The sequence below is a fragment of the Capricornis sumatraensis genome, chromosome 3 (assembly GCF_032405125.1).
Source record: "Capricornis sumatraensis isolate serow.1 chromosome 3, serow.2, whole genome shotgun sequence".
Classification (NCBI taxonomy): domain Eukaryota; kingdom Metazoa; phylum Chordata; class Mammalia; order Artiodactyla; family Bovidae; genus Capricornis; species Capricornis sumatraensis.
The window spans coordinates 44,713,248-44,735,827 of NC_091071.1; the positions used below are offsets into that span (position 1 = coordinate 44,713,248).

The 22,580-nt window shown below is 38.1% G+C and overlaps 1 protein-coding gene across 1 annotated transcript in view; it reads right to left on the bottom strand.

Annotated features, from left to right (window-relative positions):
• OCA2 (OCA2 melanosomal transmembrane protein) overlaps positions 1-22,580 on the bottom strand; it is a 283,390-nt gene that overhangs the window by 147,660 nt on the left and 113,150 nt on the right. The window contains exons 15-17 of the mRNA XM_068968987.1: positions 21,936-22,083; positions 19,319-19,376; positions 16,800-16,908 (exon numbers count right to left, since the gene is read on the bottom strand). Of these exons, the coding sequence (XP_068825088.1) occupies positions 16,800-16,908; positions 19,319-19,376; positions 21,936-22,083 (315 nt within the window). The remainder of the gene's footprint in view (positions 1-16,799; positions 16,909-19,318; positions 19,377-21,935; positions 22,084-22,580) is intronic.

Consider the following 22,580-nt stretch of genomic DNA (forward strand, 5'->3'; position numbering starts at 1 on the left):
CTAGAGCATTATATTTCCTGCTGCCCAAGCCGCCAACTCCCCTGAGTACCTGGTGTGCCAGAATCCCTGCAACCCAAGCAGCTACACCACCTCCACACCTGACCCTCACAGGGGCAAACCAAGTCCTCCAGGGCAGCCTCAGGAGCAAACCCCAGCAGATGACCTACATGTAGAGGTGGAAATAAAACCACAATTGAAACCCAGGGGCAGTGTGACTAAGGAAGAAGACCCAAAACTTCCCACTAGCTGTACAAGCTGCAGATTAAAGCCACATGATCAACTAGGCAGACTGTGTCTATAAAAGGTCACTGAGAGCTCCCACAAAAGAAAATGCAGTAGTTCTGATAGCTATGGACATTTGAAGCAAGAATACAGAGGAGTAGGACCACATTAGAATCTGAGCTACCCCCACAACAGGTCCAGAGATCTCAGGTGGTGTTTTGTATGCACTTCTGTGTTGGAGGGTATCCTAGGGAGGTGAGGTGGACTGTGACCTCCAGCAAGGGAAAGTACTATGACAGCAGTGACTCAAGAAAAACATTTATTATTCTTATATTTTGACTTGTTCTGTAGATTCTTTTGGATCTTTTTTTCTCCCCGCACCCCCCGCACCACCAACCACCCCCTCCCTGTTGCTTTTATTGGCACTATGAAATCTAATTAAGCTTTTGAGATTTATCTTTGTCAGCCACATTTATTTATTGTTGTTATAAACCTCTGCCTCTACACTAAGCTTTTGCCATTCTGGAGAGTTTTCCTTTTTTCTTTTTCCTCTTTTTTTAATTTTTTAAACCTATTATTATTTTTCTACATCTATTCCTTTGTTTGTTTTTCCTACTGTTCTTTTCACCTTGCAACTAATCTTTAATGTATATAAATCGTTTTTATCTACCTCTATTTAACTTTGCATACTTATTCTTTCATTCTTTTCCTTCTTTCCTTTCCTCTCAACATATTTGTTAGTTTTATTTTCATTGCTTTATTCCCAAATTGGCATCTTGCTTTCATTTTGTTTTCCAGTTAGTGCTTTAGTTAATTTTGTTCTGGTAGACATAATTTTTGGTTTCCTCTGTTCACCAGGTCAATCTATTTTACTTCATTTTTATGGGCTGTTTTGATTTTGCTTATGGGTGTATATGTATATGTGTATATTCAGTCACACTTATTGTTGTTATAAGCCTCTGCATCTATGTTGGGCTTTTGCAGTTCTGTGGAGGTTTTTTTTTTCTTTCTTTCTTCTTCCATTTTTTTCTTTCCTCTTTTTTTATAATTTTAACTTTTTTTAAAACCTATTGTTTTTTCTATATTTATTCCTTTTTTTCCTTTCCTACTGTTTTTTTCCCCTTGCAGTTAATCTTTAATGTATATAAATCTTTTTCATCTACCTCTATTTAACTTTGCATATCTATTCTTTCTTCCCTTACTTTCTTTCTTTTCTTCTCAACATATTTGTTAGTTTTGTTTTCATTGCTTTATTCCCCACTTGGTACCTTGCTTTAGTTTTGTGTTCTACCTTGTGCTTTACTTAGTTTTGTTCTTAACAAGAAAATGCAATTTTTTATTTCCTTTCTTCACCAGGTCAATCTATTGTACTTTATTTTGGTTGGACTGTTTTGAGTTTACTCATGGGTGTGTATGTATATGTGTATATTCCATTATTTTAATTATTATTTGCCTGATTTTGTAATTGACACTTGTCTGGGGTTCTTCCTTGCATTCTCATTTTCTGGATATTAGTTTTAATCTCAATGCCATAAGAAACCACATGAATCTTCACTCCTGACCAGAGATCAACCCCTGAGACTTTGGAGTGGTAATACTGACTCCAAGACCCTGGACTACCAGAAAACTAGCCCTAGGGAATAGCAAATCGTGAGTACTCACACAAAGGAAACCACCTGAATAAAAGACAACCTGGTATCACCCAACCACCAATAGCACCCTGTGCAGGATGCCTCATCTAAACAACAAACAAAACAAAAATATAAACCTAATCATCAGCAGACAGGATTACTCCCTCACTCAACCTTCCTCATCAGAGGAAAAACAAACAAAAACTCACACAAATCTCACCCTATAGGAACCTTACACAAACCACTAGACCGACCATAGGAGGGCGGAAACCAAAAGGAAGAAAGAATTCAACCTTGAAGCCTGAGAAAATGAGCTCTCAAACAAAATAAGTTTTAAAAAAATTATCAAAAGGCAGAGAAATAATAAACAAATAAAGAAACAAACTAGAAACACAGAAGCCCAAATGAATGAAGAGGAAATAGGCAAACTTCCTGAAAAAGAATTCAGAATAATGATAGTAAATATGATCAAAAACATTGAAAACAAAATGGTGAAAATGTAAGAATCAATTAACAAAGACCTAGAAGAATTAAAGAATAAACATACAGAGACAAACAACACAATTATTGGAATTAAAAATACTCAGAAAGAATCAATAGCAGAAAATCTGAATGAATCAGTGAGCTGGAAGATAAAATGGTGGAAATAACTTCTGAAGATCAGAATAAAGTAAAGAGAATGAGAAGAACTGAGGATAGTCTCAGAGACCTCAGGGACAATATCAAATGCACCAACATTCAAATTATAGGGGTCCCTGAAGAAAAAGAGAAAAAGAAAGGGTATGGAAAAATGTTTGAAGAGATTATAGTTGAAAAATTCCCCAACATGAAAAAGGAAATAGAAAATCAAGTCCAAGAGGCACAAAGAGTCCCATACAGGATAAACATAAGGAGAAACAGGCCAAGACACATACTAACCAAACTAACAAACACTAAACACAAAGAAAGAATATTAAAAGCAGCAAGGGAAAAGCAACAAGTACCATACAAGGGAAACCCCATATGCTTAACAACTGATTTTTCAGCAGACACTCTGCAGGCCAGAAGGGAATGGCAGCATACATTTAAAGTACTGAAAGGGGAAAATCTACAACCAAGATTACTGTATTCAGCAAGGATCTCATTCAAAATTGTTGGAGAAATAAAAAGCTTTTCAGATAAGCAAAAGTTAAGAGAATTCAGTACCACCAAACCAGCTTTACAACAAATGATAAAGGGACTTATATAGTTAAGAAATATAAGAGAAGAAAAAGATGTACAATATCAACCCAAAACAATTAAGAAAATGGCAATAGGAACATATATATTAATGATTACTTTAAATGTAAATGTGTTAAATGCTCCAACCAAAGGACACAGACTGGCTGAATGGATACAAAAACAAGATCCATATATATGCTGTCTACAAGAAACCCACTTTAGACCTAAAGAAACATATAGACTGAATGTGAGAGGCTGGAAAAATATATTCCATGCAAATGGGAAGCAAAAGAAAACTGGAGTAGCAATCCTCATATCAGACAAAATAGACCTTAAAATAAGAATATTACAAGATATAAGAAAAGACATTATATAATGATCAAGGGATCAATCCAAGAGGAAGACATAACAATTGTAAATATACATGCACCCAACATAGGAGCACCTCAATATATAAGACAAACACTAACAGACATAAAAGGAAAAATTGACAGTAACACAATAATAGTATGAGACTTTAACACCCCTCTCACACTAATGGACAGATCATCAAAACAGAAAATTAATAAGGCAACACAAGTCTTAAATGAAACATTAGATAAGATGGATTTCATTGATATCTTCAGGACATTCCATCCAAATACAGAAGAATACACCTTCTCAAGTGCACATGGAACATTCTCCAGGATAGACCACATCTTGGGTCACAAATCAAACCTCAGTAAATTTAAGAAAATTGAGATCATATCAATCATCTTCTCCAACCACAGCACTATGAGATTAGATGTCAATTACAAGAAAAAAAAAACTGTACGAAATGCAAATACATGGAGATTAAACAACATGTTTCTAAATAACCAACAGGTTACTGAAGAAAAAGGGAAATCAAAAAATTGCTAGAAACAAACAACAATGAAAATACAACTCAAAACCTATGTGATGCAGCAAAAGCAGTTCCAAGGGGGAAGTTTATAGCAATACAATCCTACCTCAAGAAATAAGAAAAACTGAATAGACAACCTAACTTTACACCTAAAACAACTGGAAAAAGAACAACAAAAAAAAAACTCAAAATAAGTAGAAGGAAGAAAATCATAAAGATCTGAGCAGAAATAAATGAAAAAGAAATGAAAGGAACAATATTAAAGATTAATAAAACTAAAAGCTGATTCTTTGAGAAGATTTTAAAAAAAAAGCTGAGAAACCTTTAGCCAGATTCATCAAGAAAAAAAGAAAGAAGAATCAAATCAACAAAATTAGAAATGAAAAAGGAGAGGTTATGACAGACAATGCAGAAATACAAAGAATTATAAGAGACTATTATGAAAAACTATGTGCCAATAAAATGGATAACCAGAAAGAAATGGACAGATTCTTAGAAAAGTTCAATTTTCCAAGACTGAACCAGAAAGAAATAGAAATTATGAACAACCCAATTACAAGCTCTGAAATTGAAGCTGTGATCAAAAATCTCGCAAAAACCAAAAGCCCAGGACCAGATGGCTTCACAAGAGAATTCTATCAAACATTTAAAGAAGTCCTTCTAAAACTCTTTCAAAAAATTGCAGAGGAAGGAACACTTCCAAACTCATTCTATAAGGCCACAATCACCCTGATACCAACACCAGAAAAAGACAACACAAAAAAGAAAACTACAGGCCAATATCACTGATGAACATAGATGCAAAAATCCTCAACAAAATTTTACCAAACAGAACTCTGCAACACATCAAAAAATCTCATACCCCATGATCAAGTCGTGTTTATTCCAAGAATGCAAGGATTCTTCAATATACACAAATCAATCAATGTGCTATACCATATTAACAAATTGAAAGACAAAAAACATATGATAATCTCAACAGATATAGTAAAGGCCTTTGGCAATTTCAGCACCCATTTATGATTAAAACTCTTCAAAATATGGGCATAGAAGGAACGAACCTACCTTAACATAGTAAATGCCACATATAATAAGCTTACAGAAAACATTATTCTCAATGGTGAAAAACTGAAAGCATTCCCCCTAAGATCAGGAACAAGACAAGGTTGTTCACTTTCATCACTATTATTTAACATAGTCCTAGCTAGAGCAATTGGAGAAGAAAAAGAAATAAACGGAATCCAGATCAGAAAAGAAGTAAAGGTCTCAGTGCTTGCAGTTGATATGATATTGTACATAGAAAATCCTAAAGATAGTATCAGAAAATTACTAGAGCTAATCAGTGAATTTAGCAAAGTTACAGGATACAAAATCAATACACAGAAATCACTTACATTTCTATATACTAACAATGAAAAATCAGAAAGAGAAATTAAGGAATCAATCCCATTCACCATTGCAACAAAAATAATTAAATATCTAGGAATAAACTTACCTAAGGAGACAAAATAATTCTACACAGAAAATTATAAGACACTGATGAAAGAAATCAAAGATGACATAAACAGATGGAGAGATATTCCATGTTCCTGAGTAGAAGAATCAACGTTGTGAAACTGACTCTACTACCAAATGCCATCTACAGACTCAATGCAATCCCTATCAAATTACCCATGGCATTTTTCACAGAACTAGAACAAAAAACTTCACAATTCATATGGAAACACAAAAGACCCTGAATAGCCAAAGCAGTCTTGAGAAAGAATGGAGAAGGAGGAATCAATCTTCATGGCTTCAGATTATACTACAAAGCTACAATCATCTAGAAAGTATGGTACTGGCACAAAAACAGAAATATAGACCGAGGGAACAAGATAGAAAACCCAAAAATAAACCTATGCACCTATGGGTACTTTATTTTTGACAAAGGAGGAAAGAATATATAATGGGGCAAAGACAGCCTCTTCAATAAATAGTCCTGAGAAAACTGGACAGCTATGTATACAAGGATGAAATTAGAACCATACACAAAGATAAACTCAAAATAGATTAAATACCAAAATGTAAGACCAGAAACTATAAGACTCTTAGAGGAAAACATAGGCAGAACACCTGATTACATAAATCAAAGCACCACCTCCTAGAATAATGGAAATAAAAACAAAAGTAAACAAGTGGGACCTGATTAAATTTAAAAACTTTTACACAGCAAAAGAAACTACAAGCAAAGTGAAAAGACAACCCTCAGAATGGGAGAGACTAATAGCAAATGAAACAACTGACAAAGGATTAATTTCCAAAATATACAAGCAGCCCATACAGCTCAATACCAGAAAAACAAACAACCCAATCAAAAAGTGGGAAAACGATCTAAACAGATATTTCTCCAAAGGAGACTTACAGATGGCTAACAAACACATGAAAAGATGCTCAACATTGCTCATTATTAGAGGAATGCAAATCAAAACCACAATGAGATATCACCTCACACCAGTCAGAATGGCGTTCATCAAAAAGTCTACTAACAATGAATGCTGGAGAGGGTGTGGATAAAAGGGAACACTCTTGCACTTTTCATGGGAATGTAAATTGATACAGCCACTAAGGATAACTGTATGGTGATTCCTTTAAAAACTAGGAGTAGAACAACCATATGACCCAGCAATCCCACTCCTAGGCACATACCCTGAGCAAACCAAAATTGAAAGACACATGTATCCCACTTCTCATTGCACCATTAACAATAGCTAGAACATGGAAGCAACCTAGATGTCCATCAACAGGTGATGGATAAAGAAGTTGTGGTACATATACACAATGGAATATTACTCAGCCATTAAAAGGAAACTAGAACCTATTATACAGAGTGAAGTGAGTCAGAAAGAGAAAAATAAATATCATATTCTAACACACATACACAGAATCTAGAAAACTGTTACTGAAGAACTGATTTAAAGGGAAACAATGGAGAAACAGACATAGAGAACAGACTTATGGACATGGGGAGAAGGGAGGAGAGAGTTAGATGTATGGAAAGAGTAACATGGAAACTTACATTAACATATGGAATTAGATAGCCAATGGGAATTTGTGGTATGGCCCAGGAAACTCAAACAGGGTTCTGTATTAACCTGGAGGGGCGGTACTTTGGCTACCTCATGCGAAGAGTTGACTCATTGGAGAAGACTTTGATGCTGGGAGGGATTGAGGGCAGGAGGAGAAGGGGACGACAGAGAATGAGATGGCTGGATTGCATCACGGACTCGCTGGACGTGGGTCTGAGTGAACTCTGGGAGATGGTGATGAACAGGGAGGCCTGGCGTGCTGCGATTCATGGGGTCGCAAAGAGTCAGACATGACTGAGTGACTGAACTGAACTGAACTGAAATGTTTAAATAACATTGTGAATGTAATTAGCACTGCTGAACTGTACTCTTAAAATAGATCAAATGACAAACTTTGTGATATATATTTTCTACCATAATAAAAGATAGATTTCCTGATTGGGAAGGGCATTATCATTTTCCAAAGGAGGTGGGACCTTATTCTACAGAAAGAAATCACTGAAGTTTTCTAAGGAAAGTAGCTGGAATACCTGATTTTTCCATGTATGCAACATTGTCTGCCTGACAAAGTTGCTCTAAATTCTCTAGAGCACCTACCTATCAAACTGCCTGTGCATAAGTACATCTGATTGGCAATTAGTGCCTTCACTGAAGAATCCAAGCAGCACTTTCTAATGTGTCCCCCCAGGCCACTGTCAGTAACATTTCATTCTGTTCTCACTCAGAGATAGCTCCTTAGTGATAGGCAGTCATAAAGGATGAAGTGGTATCTCTTTTATAGCATGCTGGAAGATAAGACTGCTAATAGGAACAACACAATTTCCAGCTTCACATTCTACTACAAATTCTAACAATGTACCATTGAGACTCCTAAAATTAAAAGTTTGGTTGTGTAGAGACGGCTAAAGATAAAAAGTAACATTTACCTAAGCTATCTTTATCCTGTTGCTTTTCTATCAACCCCCTCCTTGGGCATTAATCTTTCATCAAGAGCTCTGCCATTCCTTAAAGCAGACTCTATGCTAAGTGGTTCTGTACTTTCTCACTCAGATTTCCTATAGGGTCAAGCTTCAGTGCAAAACAAGGAGCTAAGTAAGTGACTCTATCCCTGTTCCTAAAGACCTGGGCAATATGATTCAGAGTAGAGCAGAACAAGACTTCTACCATTCACTAAGCAGCCTCCTTGGCACAGACATTCTGGTCACCTTGTAGCAACCCTGCTCATGAGGAAACCCTGAAGCTCCCTATAATTTACAGGTTTTCTTCAGGCCACATGGCTTGTTGGGGGCAAAATCAAAATGCAGCCAATTTGTGAGAATGCCTTTCCCTTGCACCAAGGTAGACTCTTCTCATGTGCTCAGTTTTTTTTTCCTAACATATAACATATATTGAGGTTTGCTTTTGTGACCAAAATTAGATGTTTTCACTACTTAAAATCACTGGTGAAACCTCTTCCCAAAAGGTGATCTGTCTCATGTGCTCAGAGATACTATTTGACTATGTTCTATCTGAAACTTTGTAGTCTTATTAAAAAAAAAAAAAACATACTGTAGCTAGTCCAGCTCTGAACATTTTTCAAGTGCCATTGGTTATAAACAATACTGTTCTGATGAATCCACTACCTCAAGTTAGGATGAGATAACCTATAGTCTTAAGCCACTCAGGATGCATCTCTAGAGAATATCTCAACAGTTACATACCTCATGTTCATCCTTCAAATCAGAGAAACTCGTGAATGGACTGTACATACTGTATAGAGTACAAACCACCCTGTCTGCCTCCTTTGGTGATGTATCACTAAATTGTGTTGGCCATTGACTACCTAAAATAGACAACATAACATTTGTCACATATAATTAAGGAATCTCAGTTGAAAAGAAACACTATGAGTGTCCAGGGGGTAGTTTTAAATCTACCACTAAACCTGTCATTCACTCAAGCATTAAACTTCCAGGGTACAAGCTTAAGCCTGGTCTTAGGGAGCTCCCAGTACACAGTTGGTTAGGCAAGTAGGACAGGTAGCATGGGATGAGTTAGATTCGAAGGTGACAATGAGGAGAATCACCAAGGAGTTAAGTTCTACTAACACACATAGGGCCTGAGACCAAAAGGAGGAAGCATGTCATTACCTGTACATATAGTCTGAAAGGTGCCCTCTCATGAGAAAAGTCCTATTCTGTCTAGTTTCCCTTTAAAATCCAGCAAAAGCAAGGCCACTTTTCAACATCTTGTATTTTCCTGAGTTACTTAGTAATCAGCATAAACTGTTCATTCACATCACACTTAATCCAGTGCCAGGTGCACTGTTTCTAAGACTTCTGCCTGCATGAGGTGATTCAGTCCTCACAGCATCCTTACAGAGAGCACTGACGCACCCTGCAGGTGCCCAGGGGCATCAAACAACTGCAAATAAAATTTTAAAATAATAATAATGAAAAAAAAAAAAACCCATAAGTACTAGAGCTATGCTTTGAGCCAGGGTAATCTGGCCTTAGCTCTGCCCTCTCCTTACTCGATCTAGGGATGTGGCCACAAACATTCATCAGCAGCTTTGATGTCAAAGCTCAGCGTGAAGCTTGTGGCTCCATTTCAACACCTGGAAACTTCTGTGTGGCTTCCAATCAGGCTTAGGAAACACCATGATTATAGTGTCAGTAGTTTTTAAACAATTGAGATTGAAAAAAATAAAGGTAATTTAAAAGTAAGTGATTCTATTTCTAATCATTTTGCTGCAACTAAGCTTTCAATCAACACTGATGGGAAAATGTAAGTGGACAGGACCCTGCTGAGTTGCCCGCCCCTCTTCATGCCCCTCCATTCTCTCTTGCTCTCTTCCTTCATGGATTACATCAAGAGGTTGTCATACCCAGGTTTCCAGGTATGCTCTGCTAAGGGGAGGCACAGCAGGAGATGGAATCCGGGCATGGGGATTCACAGCATTCATTATTTTGGACTATTCCCTACAGAGTCCTCTCAATGAAGGTCAACACAGCTCTTGTCAAGGTGGCTTTGTCATTACATCCTTCTAGTTCCTAGAAAGATGCTCTCTCTCTCACACACACACACACACACCCATATACACACAAACACTGGCCTGGGATACCACTGTACCCCTCATGGATTCCTCCATCTTGCCCAATAATGAGTTCACTCAGAAGGAAATAGCAACCCACTCCAGTATTCTTGCCTGGGAAATTCCATGGACAGAGGAGCCTGGTGGGCTACTGTCCAGGGGGTTGCAAAAGTCAGACACAACTCAGTGACTAAACCACCACCACCAAGTTTGAGTATGCCATCTGAAGGATACAGTGAATATATTCATTAAATTATGTTATAAACATTTTAGTTGAACTATAGCATGCATACATAAAGGTGCATCAATTTTAAATAAACCACATAGCTCAATTACAAAGGAAACTCAACAATATAACCTCCTCCCAGCAGGGCAAGAAAGAGGACACTATCAATATACCAAAAGCCCAATTAGATCTCCTTCCATTCCTTATACTCTCCCTTCAATGCATCATTCCTAACATCCCAAGAAGTACATTTGCCTGTTTCTGAGTCTTCATACATGGAATCACATGCTACATATGAATTTCTATCAGACTTCTCTTTTGTTCAACATGTTTGTGAGATTCAGTCACATTGTTACAGTTTCAGTAATGCATTTGTTTTTATTCTGTGGAGTGTTCCTATGATTATTCCACAATTTCTTTATCAGGTCTAGAGTTGATAGATATGTGAATGACTTCCAGCTTGGGGATATTATTATATAATAATGCTGTTATGAGCATTTTAATACATGTCTTTTGTTGTGCATACATACATATTTTTGTTGGGCATATAACTAAGAACAAACTTTCTGGGCTTCACTAAACTTTAGTATTATAGACGCTGACAAATTGTTTTCAAAAGTTTGTACAAATTTAGTTTTATTAACAGCTTATGACACTTCCTGTGGCTCTATATTCTCTAATATTTGGTACCGTCAGACTTCGATTTTAGCCATTTAGATGTAGATATAGCCATATCTTTTTGTGGTTTAGATTCACATTTTACTGATGACTAATAAGGTTGAGCACTTTTTCATATGCTTATTGGTAATCTCAGTTATTTTAATATTCTCTTTTTTGAAGAGTCTATTGATGATTCCTATCCATTTTCTTTCATTTAATTTATAGATTTTTTAATATTCAATTGTACTTTCTTTTTAAATTGATTGGCCATAATTTCTATGTGCCCCCTTGTTATCCTGGTGATAATTTCTGGATTAGGAAGGGAAATTAACCCAACCTGGGTCAAACAAACTCTTCACCAGGGAATTTGGGATTCAAAATAGACTTTTTGCTCTATGTGGTTGAAATTGAGATCCTATAATTTGGGAAACTAATGAGATCATCTCCATTTTGCCAAGAGCAAAAAAAAAAAAAAAAAGACAAGAAAATTAGAAGAGAATAAAGTGTTTGGCTGACTGGAGCATGCCTTTTGTCTGGGTGATTTTCCAAACATTTCCTAAGTCTGCTTCCCTCTGCTCCATTCCACCCTCTCCACCTCACCTCCACCTTGGAGCACACTGTTTCTTGGAGTCCCTTTCTATGTTTTACTTTATTTATTTGTTTTTCTTTTTGGCCACACTGTATGGCATGTGGGATCTTAGTTTCACAATCAGAGATCAAATCTGCACCTCCTGTATTGGAAGTGAGGAGTCTTAACCACTGGACAGCTAGGAAGTCCCCAGTAGCATTTTAATAATTTCTTATTTTGCTTAATATCAAGTATATTGTTTTGTTGGTAGCTAAAAAATACTTTAACAAAGACAAAAAAATTTCTCTGAATGACACTGACAACACCAGCAATTAATATCAAGGAAATAGTTGCACAAATATCTCCAGAAATGAAATGTAATCAAACTTACTGTAGGAAAACCTAGGGGGATACTGTGAACTAGTTATCAAAGAAGGAGAGCTAGAAAATTGTTAATCAAGATTATAAATTTTAAAGACAAAGGTAAAATTTTGAAGCCAGCTCACTGATTCTTATAGTTTTTATACTCAGTTATCCACGCTTACTCCTTGGAAGAAAGGTTTTGACCAACCTAGATAGCATATTGAAAAGCAGAGACATTACTTTGCCAACAAAGGTCCGTCTAGTCAAGGCTATGGTTTTTCCAGTGGTCATGTATGGATGTGAGAATTGGACTGTGAAGAAAGCTGAGCGCCGAAGAATTGATGCTTCTGAATTGTGTTATTGGAGAAGATTCTTGAGAGTCCCTTGGACTGCAAGGAGATCCAACCAGTCCATTCTAAAGATCATTTCTGGGTGTTCTTTGGAAGGAATGATGCTAAAGCTGAAACTCCAGTACTTTGGCCACCTCATGCGAAGAGTTGACTCATTGGAAAAGACTCTGATGCTGGGAGGGATTGGGGGCAGGAGGAGAAGGGGACGACCGAGGATGAGATGGCTGGATGGCATCGCTGACTGACTTGATGCACGTGAGTCTGAGTGAACTCCAGGAGTTGGTGATGGACAGGGAGGCCTGGCGTGCTGTGATTCATGGGGTCGCAAAGAGTCGGACCCCACTGAGCAACTGAACTGAACTGAACTGATCCACAATTTTAGAATTTAGATTTTAGAATCCTAAAGTTTGGGAAAGCAAATTTTTTACATTTTATGTCAACATACAACAAAATCTGATTTGAACTGAAATGGGGCTATTTGTGGTCATAATTTATCCCATTTGTAGAAAATATTCAAGTTTCACTGCAGAATTATTAACCCTTGAAGGACAGGATGCCAGCCCTGAACTCCTCAGGGGTGTTATTAATATATACAATTCAGTGTGTGCTCATGGCTTTGTAAAATACAAACAAAAAATCAGAATTTTGAAACATATCTGGCACCCAAGAACTTCATGTGGGGACTATGAACCTGTCTCTGCATAACTGCTTGAGCAATCTGGAGTTAATGCCAGTGTGTCTTAACAGATAAAAAAATACTTGCACATTAGGGAACTATTTCTTTGCCAGGTGCATATGAATTGTGACCATGGGCTTTTCTTTCTTCATTATTGTCCACCTCTTGCATACCTTTGGGGTTCTCCTGTCACTCAGTGGAAGTCTGTGGCAGTGGCCAGAGAGTAAATATGCTCTCATACTTAGCTGTACCCTGACCAAATCTGCCCCTGAATCCATGTACCAACACCTGCTCCCCGGCAGGGGCTCCTCTGTTGCATGTCTTTTATGCATTTATTAGCTACATGTACCGGTAAGTTGGCGTTCCATAGGAAAGAACTTGGACTAATGGATGATGGGCACCAATTGGTAATGCTACAATCCCATGGACAGTTCTGAGACACATCTCATATTTCTTCTCAGATAATCCTATGGACCCATAATGTGGTCAGATAATGATTCAGCCTTGTTTTGACTCACTCCTTTCACTACTCTTCTTCTCTGTCCCTTATTTTTCTTCCTTGGTATCATTTCCCCAATGAAGAATCCCCACAAGAGGCTTTTGCTCCCTAGAGAGCCAAGGATGAGTCAACCACACATGAAATTCTCACAATAATGAAATTGGAATCTATAAGAATAAGAAGTTTGTACATACATCATATTAACCTATATCGTATATCTACTAATGTGCCAGGCATTAACACAAGGCACTGAGTAGAGAAAAGCTTAGATGGCATGGACCATACCCTTGAATTTAGCTGGGGAAGGGATACCAGGGGACAGGGAGGTAAACAAAGATTATAATAACACATGAGTTCTAGATTTAAGACGTAGTCTATTTTTTAAATTTTAAATTTATTTATTTTAATTGGAGGCTAATTACTTTACAATATTGTATTGGTTTTGCCATACATCAGCATGAATCCGCCACATGTATATCATGATTAAAAAATAAATAAAACACAATAATTTTTTGTAAATATCTCTTACAACTTGTTATTTCTAATTTGAAAGGATCAGAAAACTCATTATACCTCTCCAATAAAATATATTTGCTCCAAAAAAAAAAGACGTAGTCTACATCACTTTCTCCGAGTGCTAATGAAGATATAGAGCTGCTGTAATTCCCACACAGTACTGCGAAAGTGCAAAGTACTACAGTCACTCTGAAAATGGTGCAGCAGTTGCTTTTAAGGCTAAACACACACTCACAATATGATCCAGCAGTCCCACTCTTAGGTAATTACCCAAGAGAAATGAAAACTTAAGTTTACACAAAACCATGTACATCTATGTTTGAAGTAGCTTTACTCACAATTACCAAAAACTAGAAACAACCTAAATGTCCTTCAATGGGCCAGTAGATAAACAAACTGGTATCTCCATGCCATGGAAGACTACTCAGCAACAAAAAGAATGAACTATTGATACCCACAATAACATGGATGAATATGAAAGAGAAAAGTCAGTCCCAAAGGTTGTCTGAGTCCATGTGTATGACATTCTACAAAAGACAAAAATACGGTGATGGAGAAGATATGATGAATCACCAGGATTAAGGCAAAGGGTGATACAAAAGAATAATACAAAGAAATTTTGGAGGGTGATAGAACTATTCTGTATTCTGATTATAGTGGCAGTTACATAAATACACATCTTTGTTAAAGTTCATAGAATTTTGAAAAGAAAAATCAATTTTTCTCTATGATAATTTAAAAAATAGAATTAGCGAGAAAAAGAGAATGATAATCACTGCTGAGTTTAGGTTATGATGTTTAAATAAAGGAATGTGTTATATAATGTCAGGCTTTATTACATGACATGAGAGTATTATATGACACCACATTGTATTATGTGATATCACACTGTGTTAATGGTACACCTTATGTGATACCACCTTGTCATGTGGCAAGGTGATGTTACATGATATACATTGTGTAATGTGATAGTACCTCATGTTACATGGCATTACGTTGTATTATGCTTCAGCTTACCCAGCATGTCATGTTCAATACAGCACTTCACCAAGGACAAATGATCTGTCCACTGAAGCCCTGGGAAGATTCTGTATTAATTTTGTCTCTGTTCCCATCAAGAGAGTTACTGAAGCTCTAAGAAAACTGTATTCCATTTTAAATATTTGCTAATCAAACTTTTCTCCAGGTCAACCTCTTTCCTATTTCAGCAAACATGCAAATATACAGATTATGTATTTTGCAAATATACAGATTATGTATTCTAGAATCCCCAGATAAAATAATTTATCCACAATCCAAAAACATAAGATTTAAAAGCAGAAACAAACCCTTCAATCTCATAGATATGGTAAAAGATATGACTAAGTTTTTAAAGTATTGTTATTTATACCACTGTCAAATGTTAACAAAATTACATGCAAATTTCAATATATTTTTTCAGTCTTTAAAATGCATGATGTGTTCTTTTAAAATAGGATCTCAAACAAAATTAGAAACAAAACAATATCCTACTGTATTGCCCAGGGAATGATATTCAATATTCTGTGAAAAACCATAATGGAAAATAAAATGAAAAAAAAAATATATATATATACACACATACATATATATATATGTAAAATTGAGTCACTTTGCTCTACAGCAGTAACATTACATTTTAATTCAAATATTCTTTAATTAAAAATTGTAAGAAAACAATTGAAGGTATGACAGTAAAGTTTAAATAGTTTTACAACCTGTTTAAATTTGAAAGCTTCTGTAGCTGAGACAATAACTTTCCTTCAAGCTTAGTAAATTTTGCGAACATGAAGAAAAAAAGAAAAGAAACAAAATAATCTGTGAACACCTAAAGAATTAGCTAATGGAATCCTGCCCACAAACTACCAGTTTTGTAGTATTTGTTTAATCTTTAGAGATATAAAGAGTCTTAGTGTTAGCCAAGAACCAAAGGAGCAATGCTGTGGTTTGAATAACTAGTCTTCCCATGATATTCATCTATTTCACACAGTTGAGAGTTCTTGCTTTCTACAGAAGTTATATTCTTCAAATGTTGTAGTAATTAAATTTTATAAAAACATTTTAGAAGAGCTAATTTTTGAAGGAAACCCATAGGTAAAAATTTTATTTGAGATGAGTTTTGGAAATTGTTTTATTTTGTTTTAAATAAAGATACAATAGGCAATAGAGATAACTATCAAATCAGTTAGGAAGCTCTATGAAGCATGAAAAATGTTAATGGACAGTGGAAGAATGCTAGGGTAAACAAGATATCTGGTGAGTTCATTCTGCAAGATGGCCATGTGTCAGGTGGAGATGAGCCATGCAACCTAGACCTTAAGAAAGTACAAAGTGAGAGCCATAGGATTGTGAAAGCAAGAGAAGAGAAACTCACAGGAGCAAGTGGGAGATCAAAGTTCTGATGCACAGGGGAAATGGATGCACCTTCGAGTAAGGAGAGGGACCAGTGTAGACTTCTTATAATTCTCTGGCCCTTTCACTAACAGTCTCTAATCTAATCATCAGATTGGGTTGTACAATCTGCAGGACTGTGGCCTTGCTGAAATAACCTCTTATCTTTTCTGGAGGTGCTTCTGAGGTAACAATTTGAAGATCAGATCCGATTATTAAGTATGATAGAGATGATGCTATCCACCTTGCTCTCTATCCCTTCTAATGTTCAACCTAGAGGAGCTGAGGACCCACGGCACTAAGATGTCTCTCTCTACTCTCCTCCTCCTCTTCCTCTCCTCCAGAAAACTATCCCTCTCAGCCCTCACCAATGTCTGCAAACAAGCTTTGAAACCTTCCAGATTGTGATATCACTTGAAAAGCCCATCAACAAAAGCTAAACAAAAAATTAGACTCACCAAGATCAAGATGAACACCAGGGACAAATGAATTGAGAAAAAACATGAAGATAACAAATACCAACACTGTCAGGCATTTGGCGAGCAGAGTCTTATCTGATATCCTGTGCTGTAAGAGAGGAAAACACAACTCATGTACTCAATGCAACCTAATTTCTGCAGTGTGTCCACAATCCTACATGATTTGAATCACTACAAATTTCTCCTTATGATGAAATATAAAACATCTTGAACTTGAAAGATGATAAATTCATGGGTACAGATTCAAGACTGCCACATTACAGAATCTTGAAATCAAAATCTATGAACAATCAACATAATAAATTTAAAATATAGTAAAACCCTTTTATATGACACATGACTGAATAGATTTTTCAATATGACACAGAGATGCTAAGCTGTTCCCAATCCCACTGCCAGCATTAGATGAGATAAAGCCACTGGGGAGCCAACACATAACCTCCAAAGACTTGGCCCTTCAAGACACATGCATTTCCACAGGTTTTATGTGTTCATAGTCTTTTAGTTCACCTTTCTGTTTATTATGCAAAGCCCCATTCATCTGACACTGAGGTTAAAATATTCTGGACTACTGCTGAATGCACTTAGCAGTCCCCTAGTCACCAAATGACACATATGGATCCTGCTTCCAGCATTTCGGGGGTAAGGGGAAGTGCACTGTAGCACCTTCATTAGCTTTGGAATTGAAGACCTCCTTCCAGTGAGCCTGAGCCACAGGACAAGACAGGGCAAGGTTCCCAAAGGGCTCTGTGCTCTGAGAGCCATGGCTGTGTGGAACTGGGGCGGGGAGTAAGGTCCCAACAAGCAGACACAGATGCTTGCACACAAGGCACATCTAACCAGGTCCCAATGTGAATCACACTTCACTGTGTGAACCAACTGCACTGTGTATTTTCCTCAGTGTGGTCCCAGCAGCACCTCTGTTTGTTGGTCTATGCCTAGGATATCCAAGTCTAGATGTAAATATAAATAAGGTTATCAATACAGATCTTGGTATAGGTAGATATAGACAGAGCTATGCATAAGATATGGGCATAGATAAAGATACAGAGATAGACATAGACACAGAAATGAGTATAGACAAGGGTATAGACATGGACATGGACAGACACAGACTTGAGTGTAAGTATGGGTATAGACAGAGATAGAGATAGATTTCCTCTCTTGATTTCCTGTGGTCACAGTTAAAGCTGCTGCCACAAAAATCATAAGCATATCCCTCTGTCACAGTGGTTTTGGCAGCAGATCCTGGCTCCCTGGTCATGGGCTTAGGGATTGCCTTGGGAGCCACTATCTTCCTTCCCCACCTACTGCCAAGACTTGCAGCTTGGCTGGCCCCAACTCTTCTTTCCATTCACCCTCCAAGGAAGCCAATTTTGCTAAATGAGTCTGTGATGCAGAATCAGGAGGAAAGGAGCCTGGCATCTCACTGGGCCAAGCTAACCATAGAAACTGGGTATTACCATGCCAACTCCAATATAGGAAATAAGGGATCAGGGAAGTCAGTGTCATTCAGCTGGTATAAGATAATCAAAAGTTTGCGCTTTGTTATTTTTGGATATCAATCAAATTTTACCATTTGATTACCTGGGGCCATCACAATGAAAAGTTTGAGAAATAATGAGGGTACATGTCCAGTCCTTCTTCACCAGGTATGCACAGAGGTAGTCTCATCCCTAACTTGTGGCCAGAACCACACAGGGTCTGTTTAAACCTGGGGCCAGAAAAGTGTCATAGCCACACCTGCCTTCCCTAACCCTGACCATCTGAGTAGGACAAATGATGGGAGGAGAGACTCAAGGAATGTGTTAGCTACAGGTCCCAACGTTTAAATTTTGTTTAGCAAAGGACCAAATGTTCCTATCATAACTAGGGAGTGGATATTTTACCTCTCCCTAGGAAACAAACCACCTGGATTTGAAATTTCATGAAGATATTACAAATTACTTCCAGCAGATCTTGGGCAGAGCTCTCTTAGTGGAAGAGGGGCACTATAATGTCCTCAGGTAGGTTGAGAAATTCCACCAAGGCAGGAAAATGATAAAAGAACTCAAAATAACATTTGCCTCCCCAAGTCAGAGCTGTACAACAGAAGATATACACTCCATTTCTACCTGCAAAAGTGTTCCGTCTCAAGCACCATGCCTTTCTTGTCTAGGCTTCCACCTCTTAACCTACACAATTGGGAACCACAGACTTGCCTTTCAAGGTCAGGTGGAGCTGAGAGCCAGCCAACCTTCCCTACATCCACATTAACCACAGAAAGCATTGCCCTATCTTAAAGGAAATATTAAAAGTTTAACTTTTCAATTCCTGGGCAAAATAAGCTTACCATGCCTGGAAAATTATCTTTCCCATTAACTCAAAGAAATAGCTATGTCTTATGTACAATTACAGGAATAAAAGAGAGGTGACTTTAAGTTGCAACTTCACATGAAGAGAAGAAAAGGAATTTACTCTGTTTTTCAAGAAATCCCTAAAAAAAGAAACCATAATACCTTTCTTTGTAGCTCCTGGATATTGGTTTCCCAATTTTTATCTTCCTGTGAGATCTGTCTAAAAGAGAAAAGTGCAGACATCATTTTCCTGCTGGCATTGAGCAGTGAGGCCAGCAGGATAGCAGTCAGCAGTAGCACACAACATGATCCCCTGGCCTAGACACTGTCCACTGCATGACACCAGGTGCAGCCATAGAATGGGGCAGCTCTTGTCATATAAGGCACCCAGTAAGACTGGGTTCATGGACTAGGAAAGATGCTCACTCAGAAGATTCCCAAGGAAAGTAACACATGCAATGACCAGACTGTTCAATGAGGTATGTATGAGTACAGCACAGGAAACATCAGAATACTGGCCTAAGTGTAAATAGGCAGGTTTCCGTAATGGCTCAGATGGAAAAGAATCCACCTGTAATGCAGGAGACCTGGGTTCAATCCCTGGCCAGAACAATCCCCTGGAGAAGGACATGGCAACACACTTCAGTGTTCTTGCTTGGAGAATCCCCATGAACAGAGGAGCATGGCAGGTATAGTCCATAGGGTCACACAGAGTTGGACACGACTGAAGCGACAGGGCATGAGACAGTGAGTCATCTCTTTTTATTTTTTTATTCTGAATTTTCTGAATTTTTTTCAAAATGAGGCTGTGTTATAATTTAACTAAAGGAGAAAACAGTAAAAGAAGTGCCACTTGCTTTAGTGGTGATTTCTATCAATTGGAAATCTACCTTGAAGCACTTATGTCTGTTTCCCTCCCCTCTAGTCATGGTACCCACCTTATCTCCATTTCTATTTCAGTCACTTCTATTTGTTCCCACTTGCCTTTCTTTTCTAACCTTTCCTATCAACTCATCTTTCTGCTTTATTTCATCTCTCATCAATTAGGAAAAAGATTTGTAGGGGAGAATTTAGTCTTCATGAGCTCTCACGTGTCATCGTATTAATGGAGGTTGACCACGCAGCCAGTTATAAACCCTAGAGGAAATCACAGCTTACCCAAGTGAATGGTTCTAAGGAAATTTTAAAAAATAAAATGTAGAAATAAGACCTGTAGAGCAAGTACATGACTTAGATCACCCTCACTACTATTTGCTTCTCAGTGACTGTGTGGCCTTAGAAAGGCCACTGCAGTCTCTGCGTCTCAGTTTCCCTTTCTGTGATCAAAACAGGATGAGCTGATGCAAACTTGGTGAATCTCTGAGTCCACATGTCTCTTCCCATTTTAACCCTGAGATACACTGACTATGTCTTAATGCCCATGTCAGAAGGAGCATGAAGAAATTGAAGGTCAGGAAATTTAATACATTCAGAGAAACTTACTGCTGCATCTTTAATTCACAAAGTTTTTCCTTTTAAGATCTATGCCTGTTGCTGAAGGTGGCCACTCTGTCACCAGTTGGCAACTCAGGGCCTTCCTGTTAACCTGGAGATACCAGATCCTGGTTCTCCAGTGCCACAAGGTACAGGTAGGTTCTGCGCTGAGATAGAGCTAAGGATGCTGAGACAGAGCTTCTCCCTGGGCTTCATTTCTGGATAGAGTGAATCTCCACATACTCACCTGTGGAATTCTCACCCCAATACCCAGACTCAGCTGCAACCACTCTAGACGGCCCTCAGAGTTTCATCCTGGCACTGTGCCAGCTCCTGTCCTCAGCTTGCCTACTCTTTGGGAACACAGGGCTGGTCTCACTAAATTGCCACATGTAAGATCATTCCCACTACCTTCACTAGGACTCACAGTTCCCCTTGCTGTGACAGACCTCATCTCCACCCAGTACCTGATCCTGCTGCAGGACTGCTTCTACATTTCTGAGGAGTGAGCAGGGTTTTGCACTTCCTGGCAGTACTTCCGGAATAAAGACAGTTTGGAACTCAGCATCTCATCCAACTGAGGAGGAAAGATTCAGCACCTCATTGTTACCCATTAGATCTCAGCTTTGATTAAAAATAAATTCAAGGGATTTAACCTGTGGTCCAGTAGTTAGGAGTCCATGCTTCCAATTCAGGGGCAAAGGTTCAATCCCTGGCTGGGGAACTAAGATTCCAAGTGCCACTTGGCAAGGCCAAACAAACAAACTCCAAGAAATGAATTAAACTTAGGTATTCTTTGAGCCCCCTGAAAATAAGCTACTGGGAGAACATTTCATTATATTAATTTGTTAAATTGATTTTTTATTCTCGTTATGCAACATGTTAGGTGTGAAGTGTGACAGGCATGTGAACTCAATCCCAGGCATCACTCTTTTCTAGATGTATAACCCTGGGCAACTTGCTCAAATTTTCTGACCCTCAGTTTTCTCATCCTTAAACTGGGACTAATATCAGCACACATTCCAGAGAGCTAAATGAGGGTTAAATAAAATCATACACCATAACAGGCTTAACACAGTGTATGGTGCCCAAAACCTACCTAGTAGCCTGCAGTTAGTGTTTCTCTTTTGCAGAATCATGGACTACTCTACAAAATCATTTTAGCTCACATTTTGCAGTTGACATTTGAACACTCTTAGGGTGGTCATATGAAGGTTATCAATGATTCAACCATTGAGCATAATTGGTAAAGATGAGGACCACAGTTGTAAACCAAGAGTGGTCTTAGCAGGGTCTGGCTTGGTACCTGTGGAAGCTGTGTAGCCGCTGGGCCAGCAGGCGCTCCAGTGTCAGCACCTTCCCCAGGAGCATACCTCGAACTGCTGTCTCCTCCCTGCTGGCTGGGCTGATGTGCTGTGCAGTAAGACGCCAGACATGGATCTCATGCTTCAGTTCTGCAGGAAAGGAAAGTTGAGGCTTCAGTATCCTGCAACTTCAGATATCAACACCAACTCCCCTCAGCATCCTCTAAGAACAGGAAACGTGCATTCATGATGCAGATATTCAGGGACCAAACCAAAAGAGTTGTTTCTTAGCTTTCATATTATTATGATGGAAACAGAAGACACAGCTGACTTTGAAAAATTACAGTGGATGTGAAGTAATATAATTTCAACTCTTTGTGTTAAGAATAAATTCCTGAGTAGGCATATCAAAGCTAGTACCCAAATACTTTTTTCCCAGGCCAGCCTATGGGACCCTCTCCATCTCTGTGTTTGCAGAAGTAGAAACTGTGAATCTGGCCTTCCAGGTCCCCAGGGCTCCTTTCTGCAGTTGTCTTTTCCAGTGGCAGCTTCAACCCCTCACACACACACCTAGATGCCTTCTAACCCATCAAATCGAACAGGATGGGTTACTCTCCCCAGATCACCCAATGGGTTAATGCTTAGCT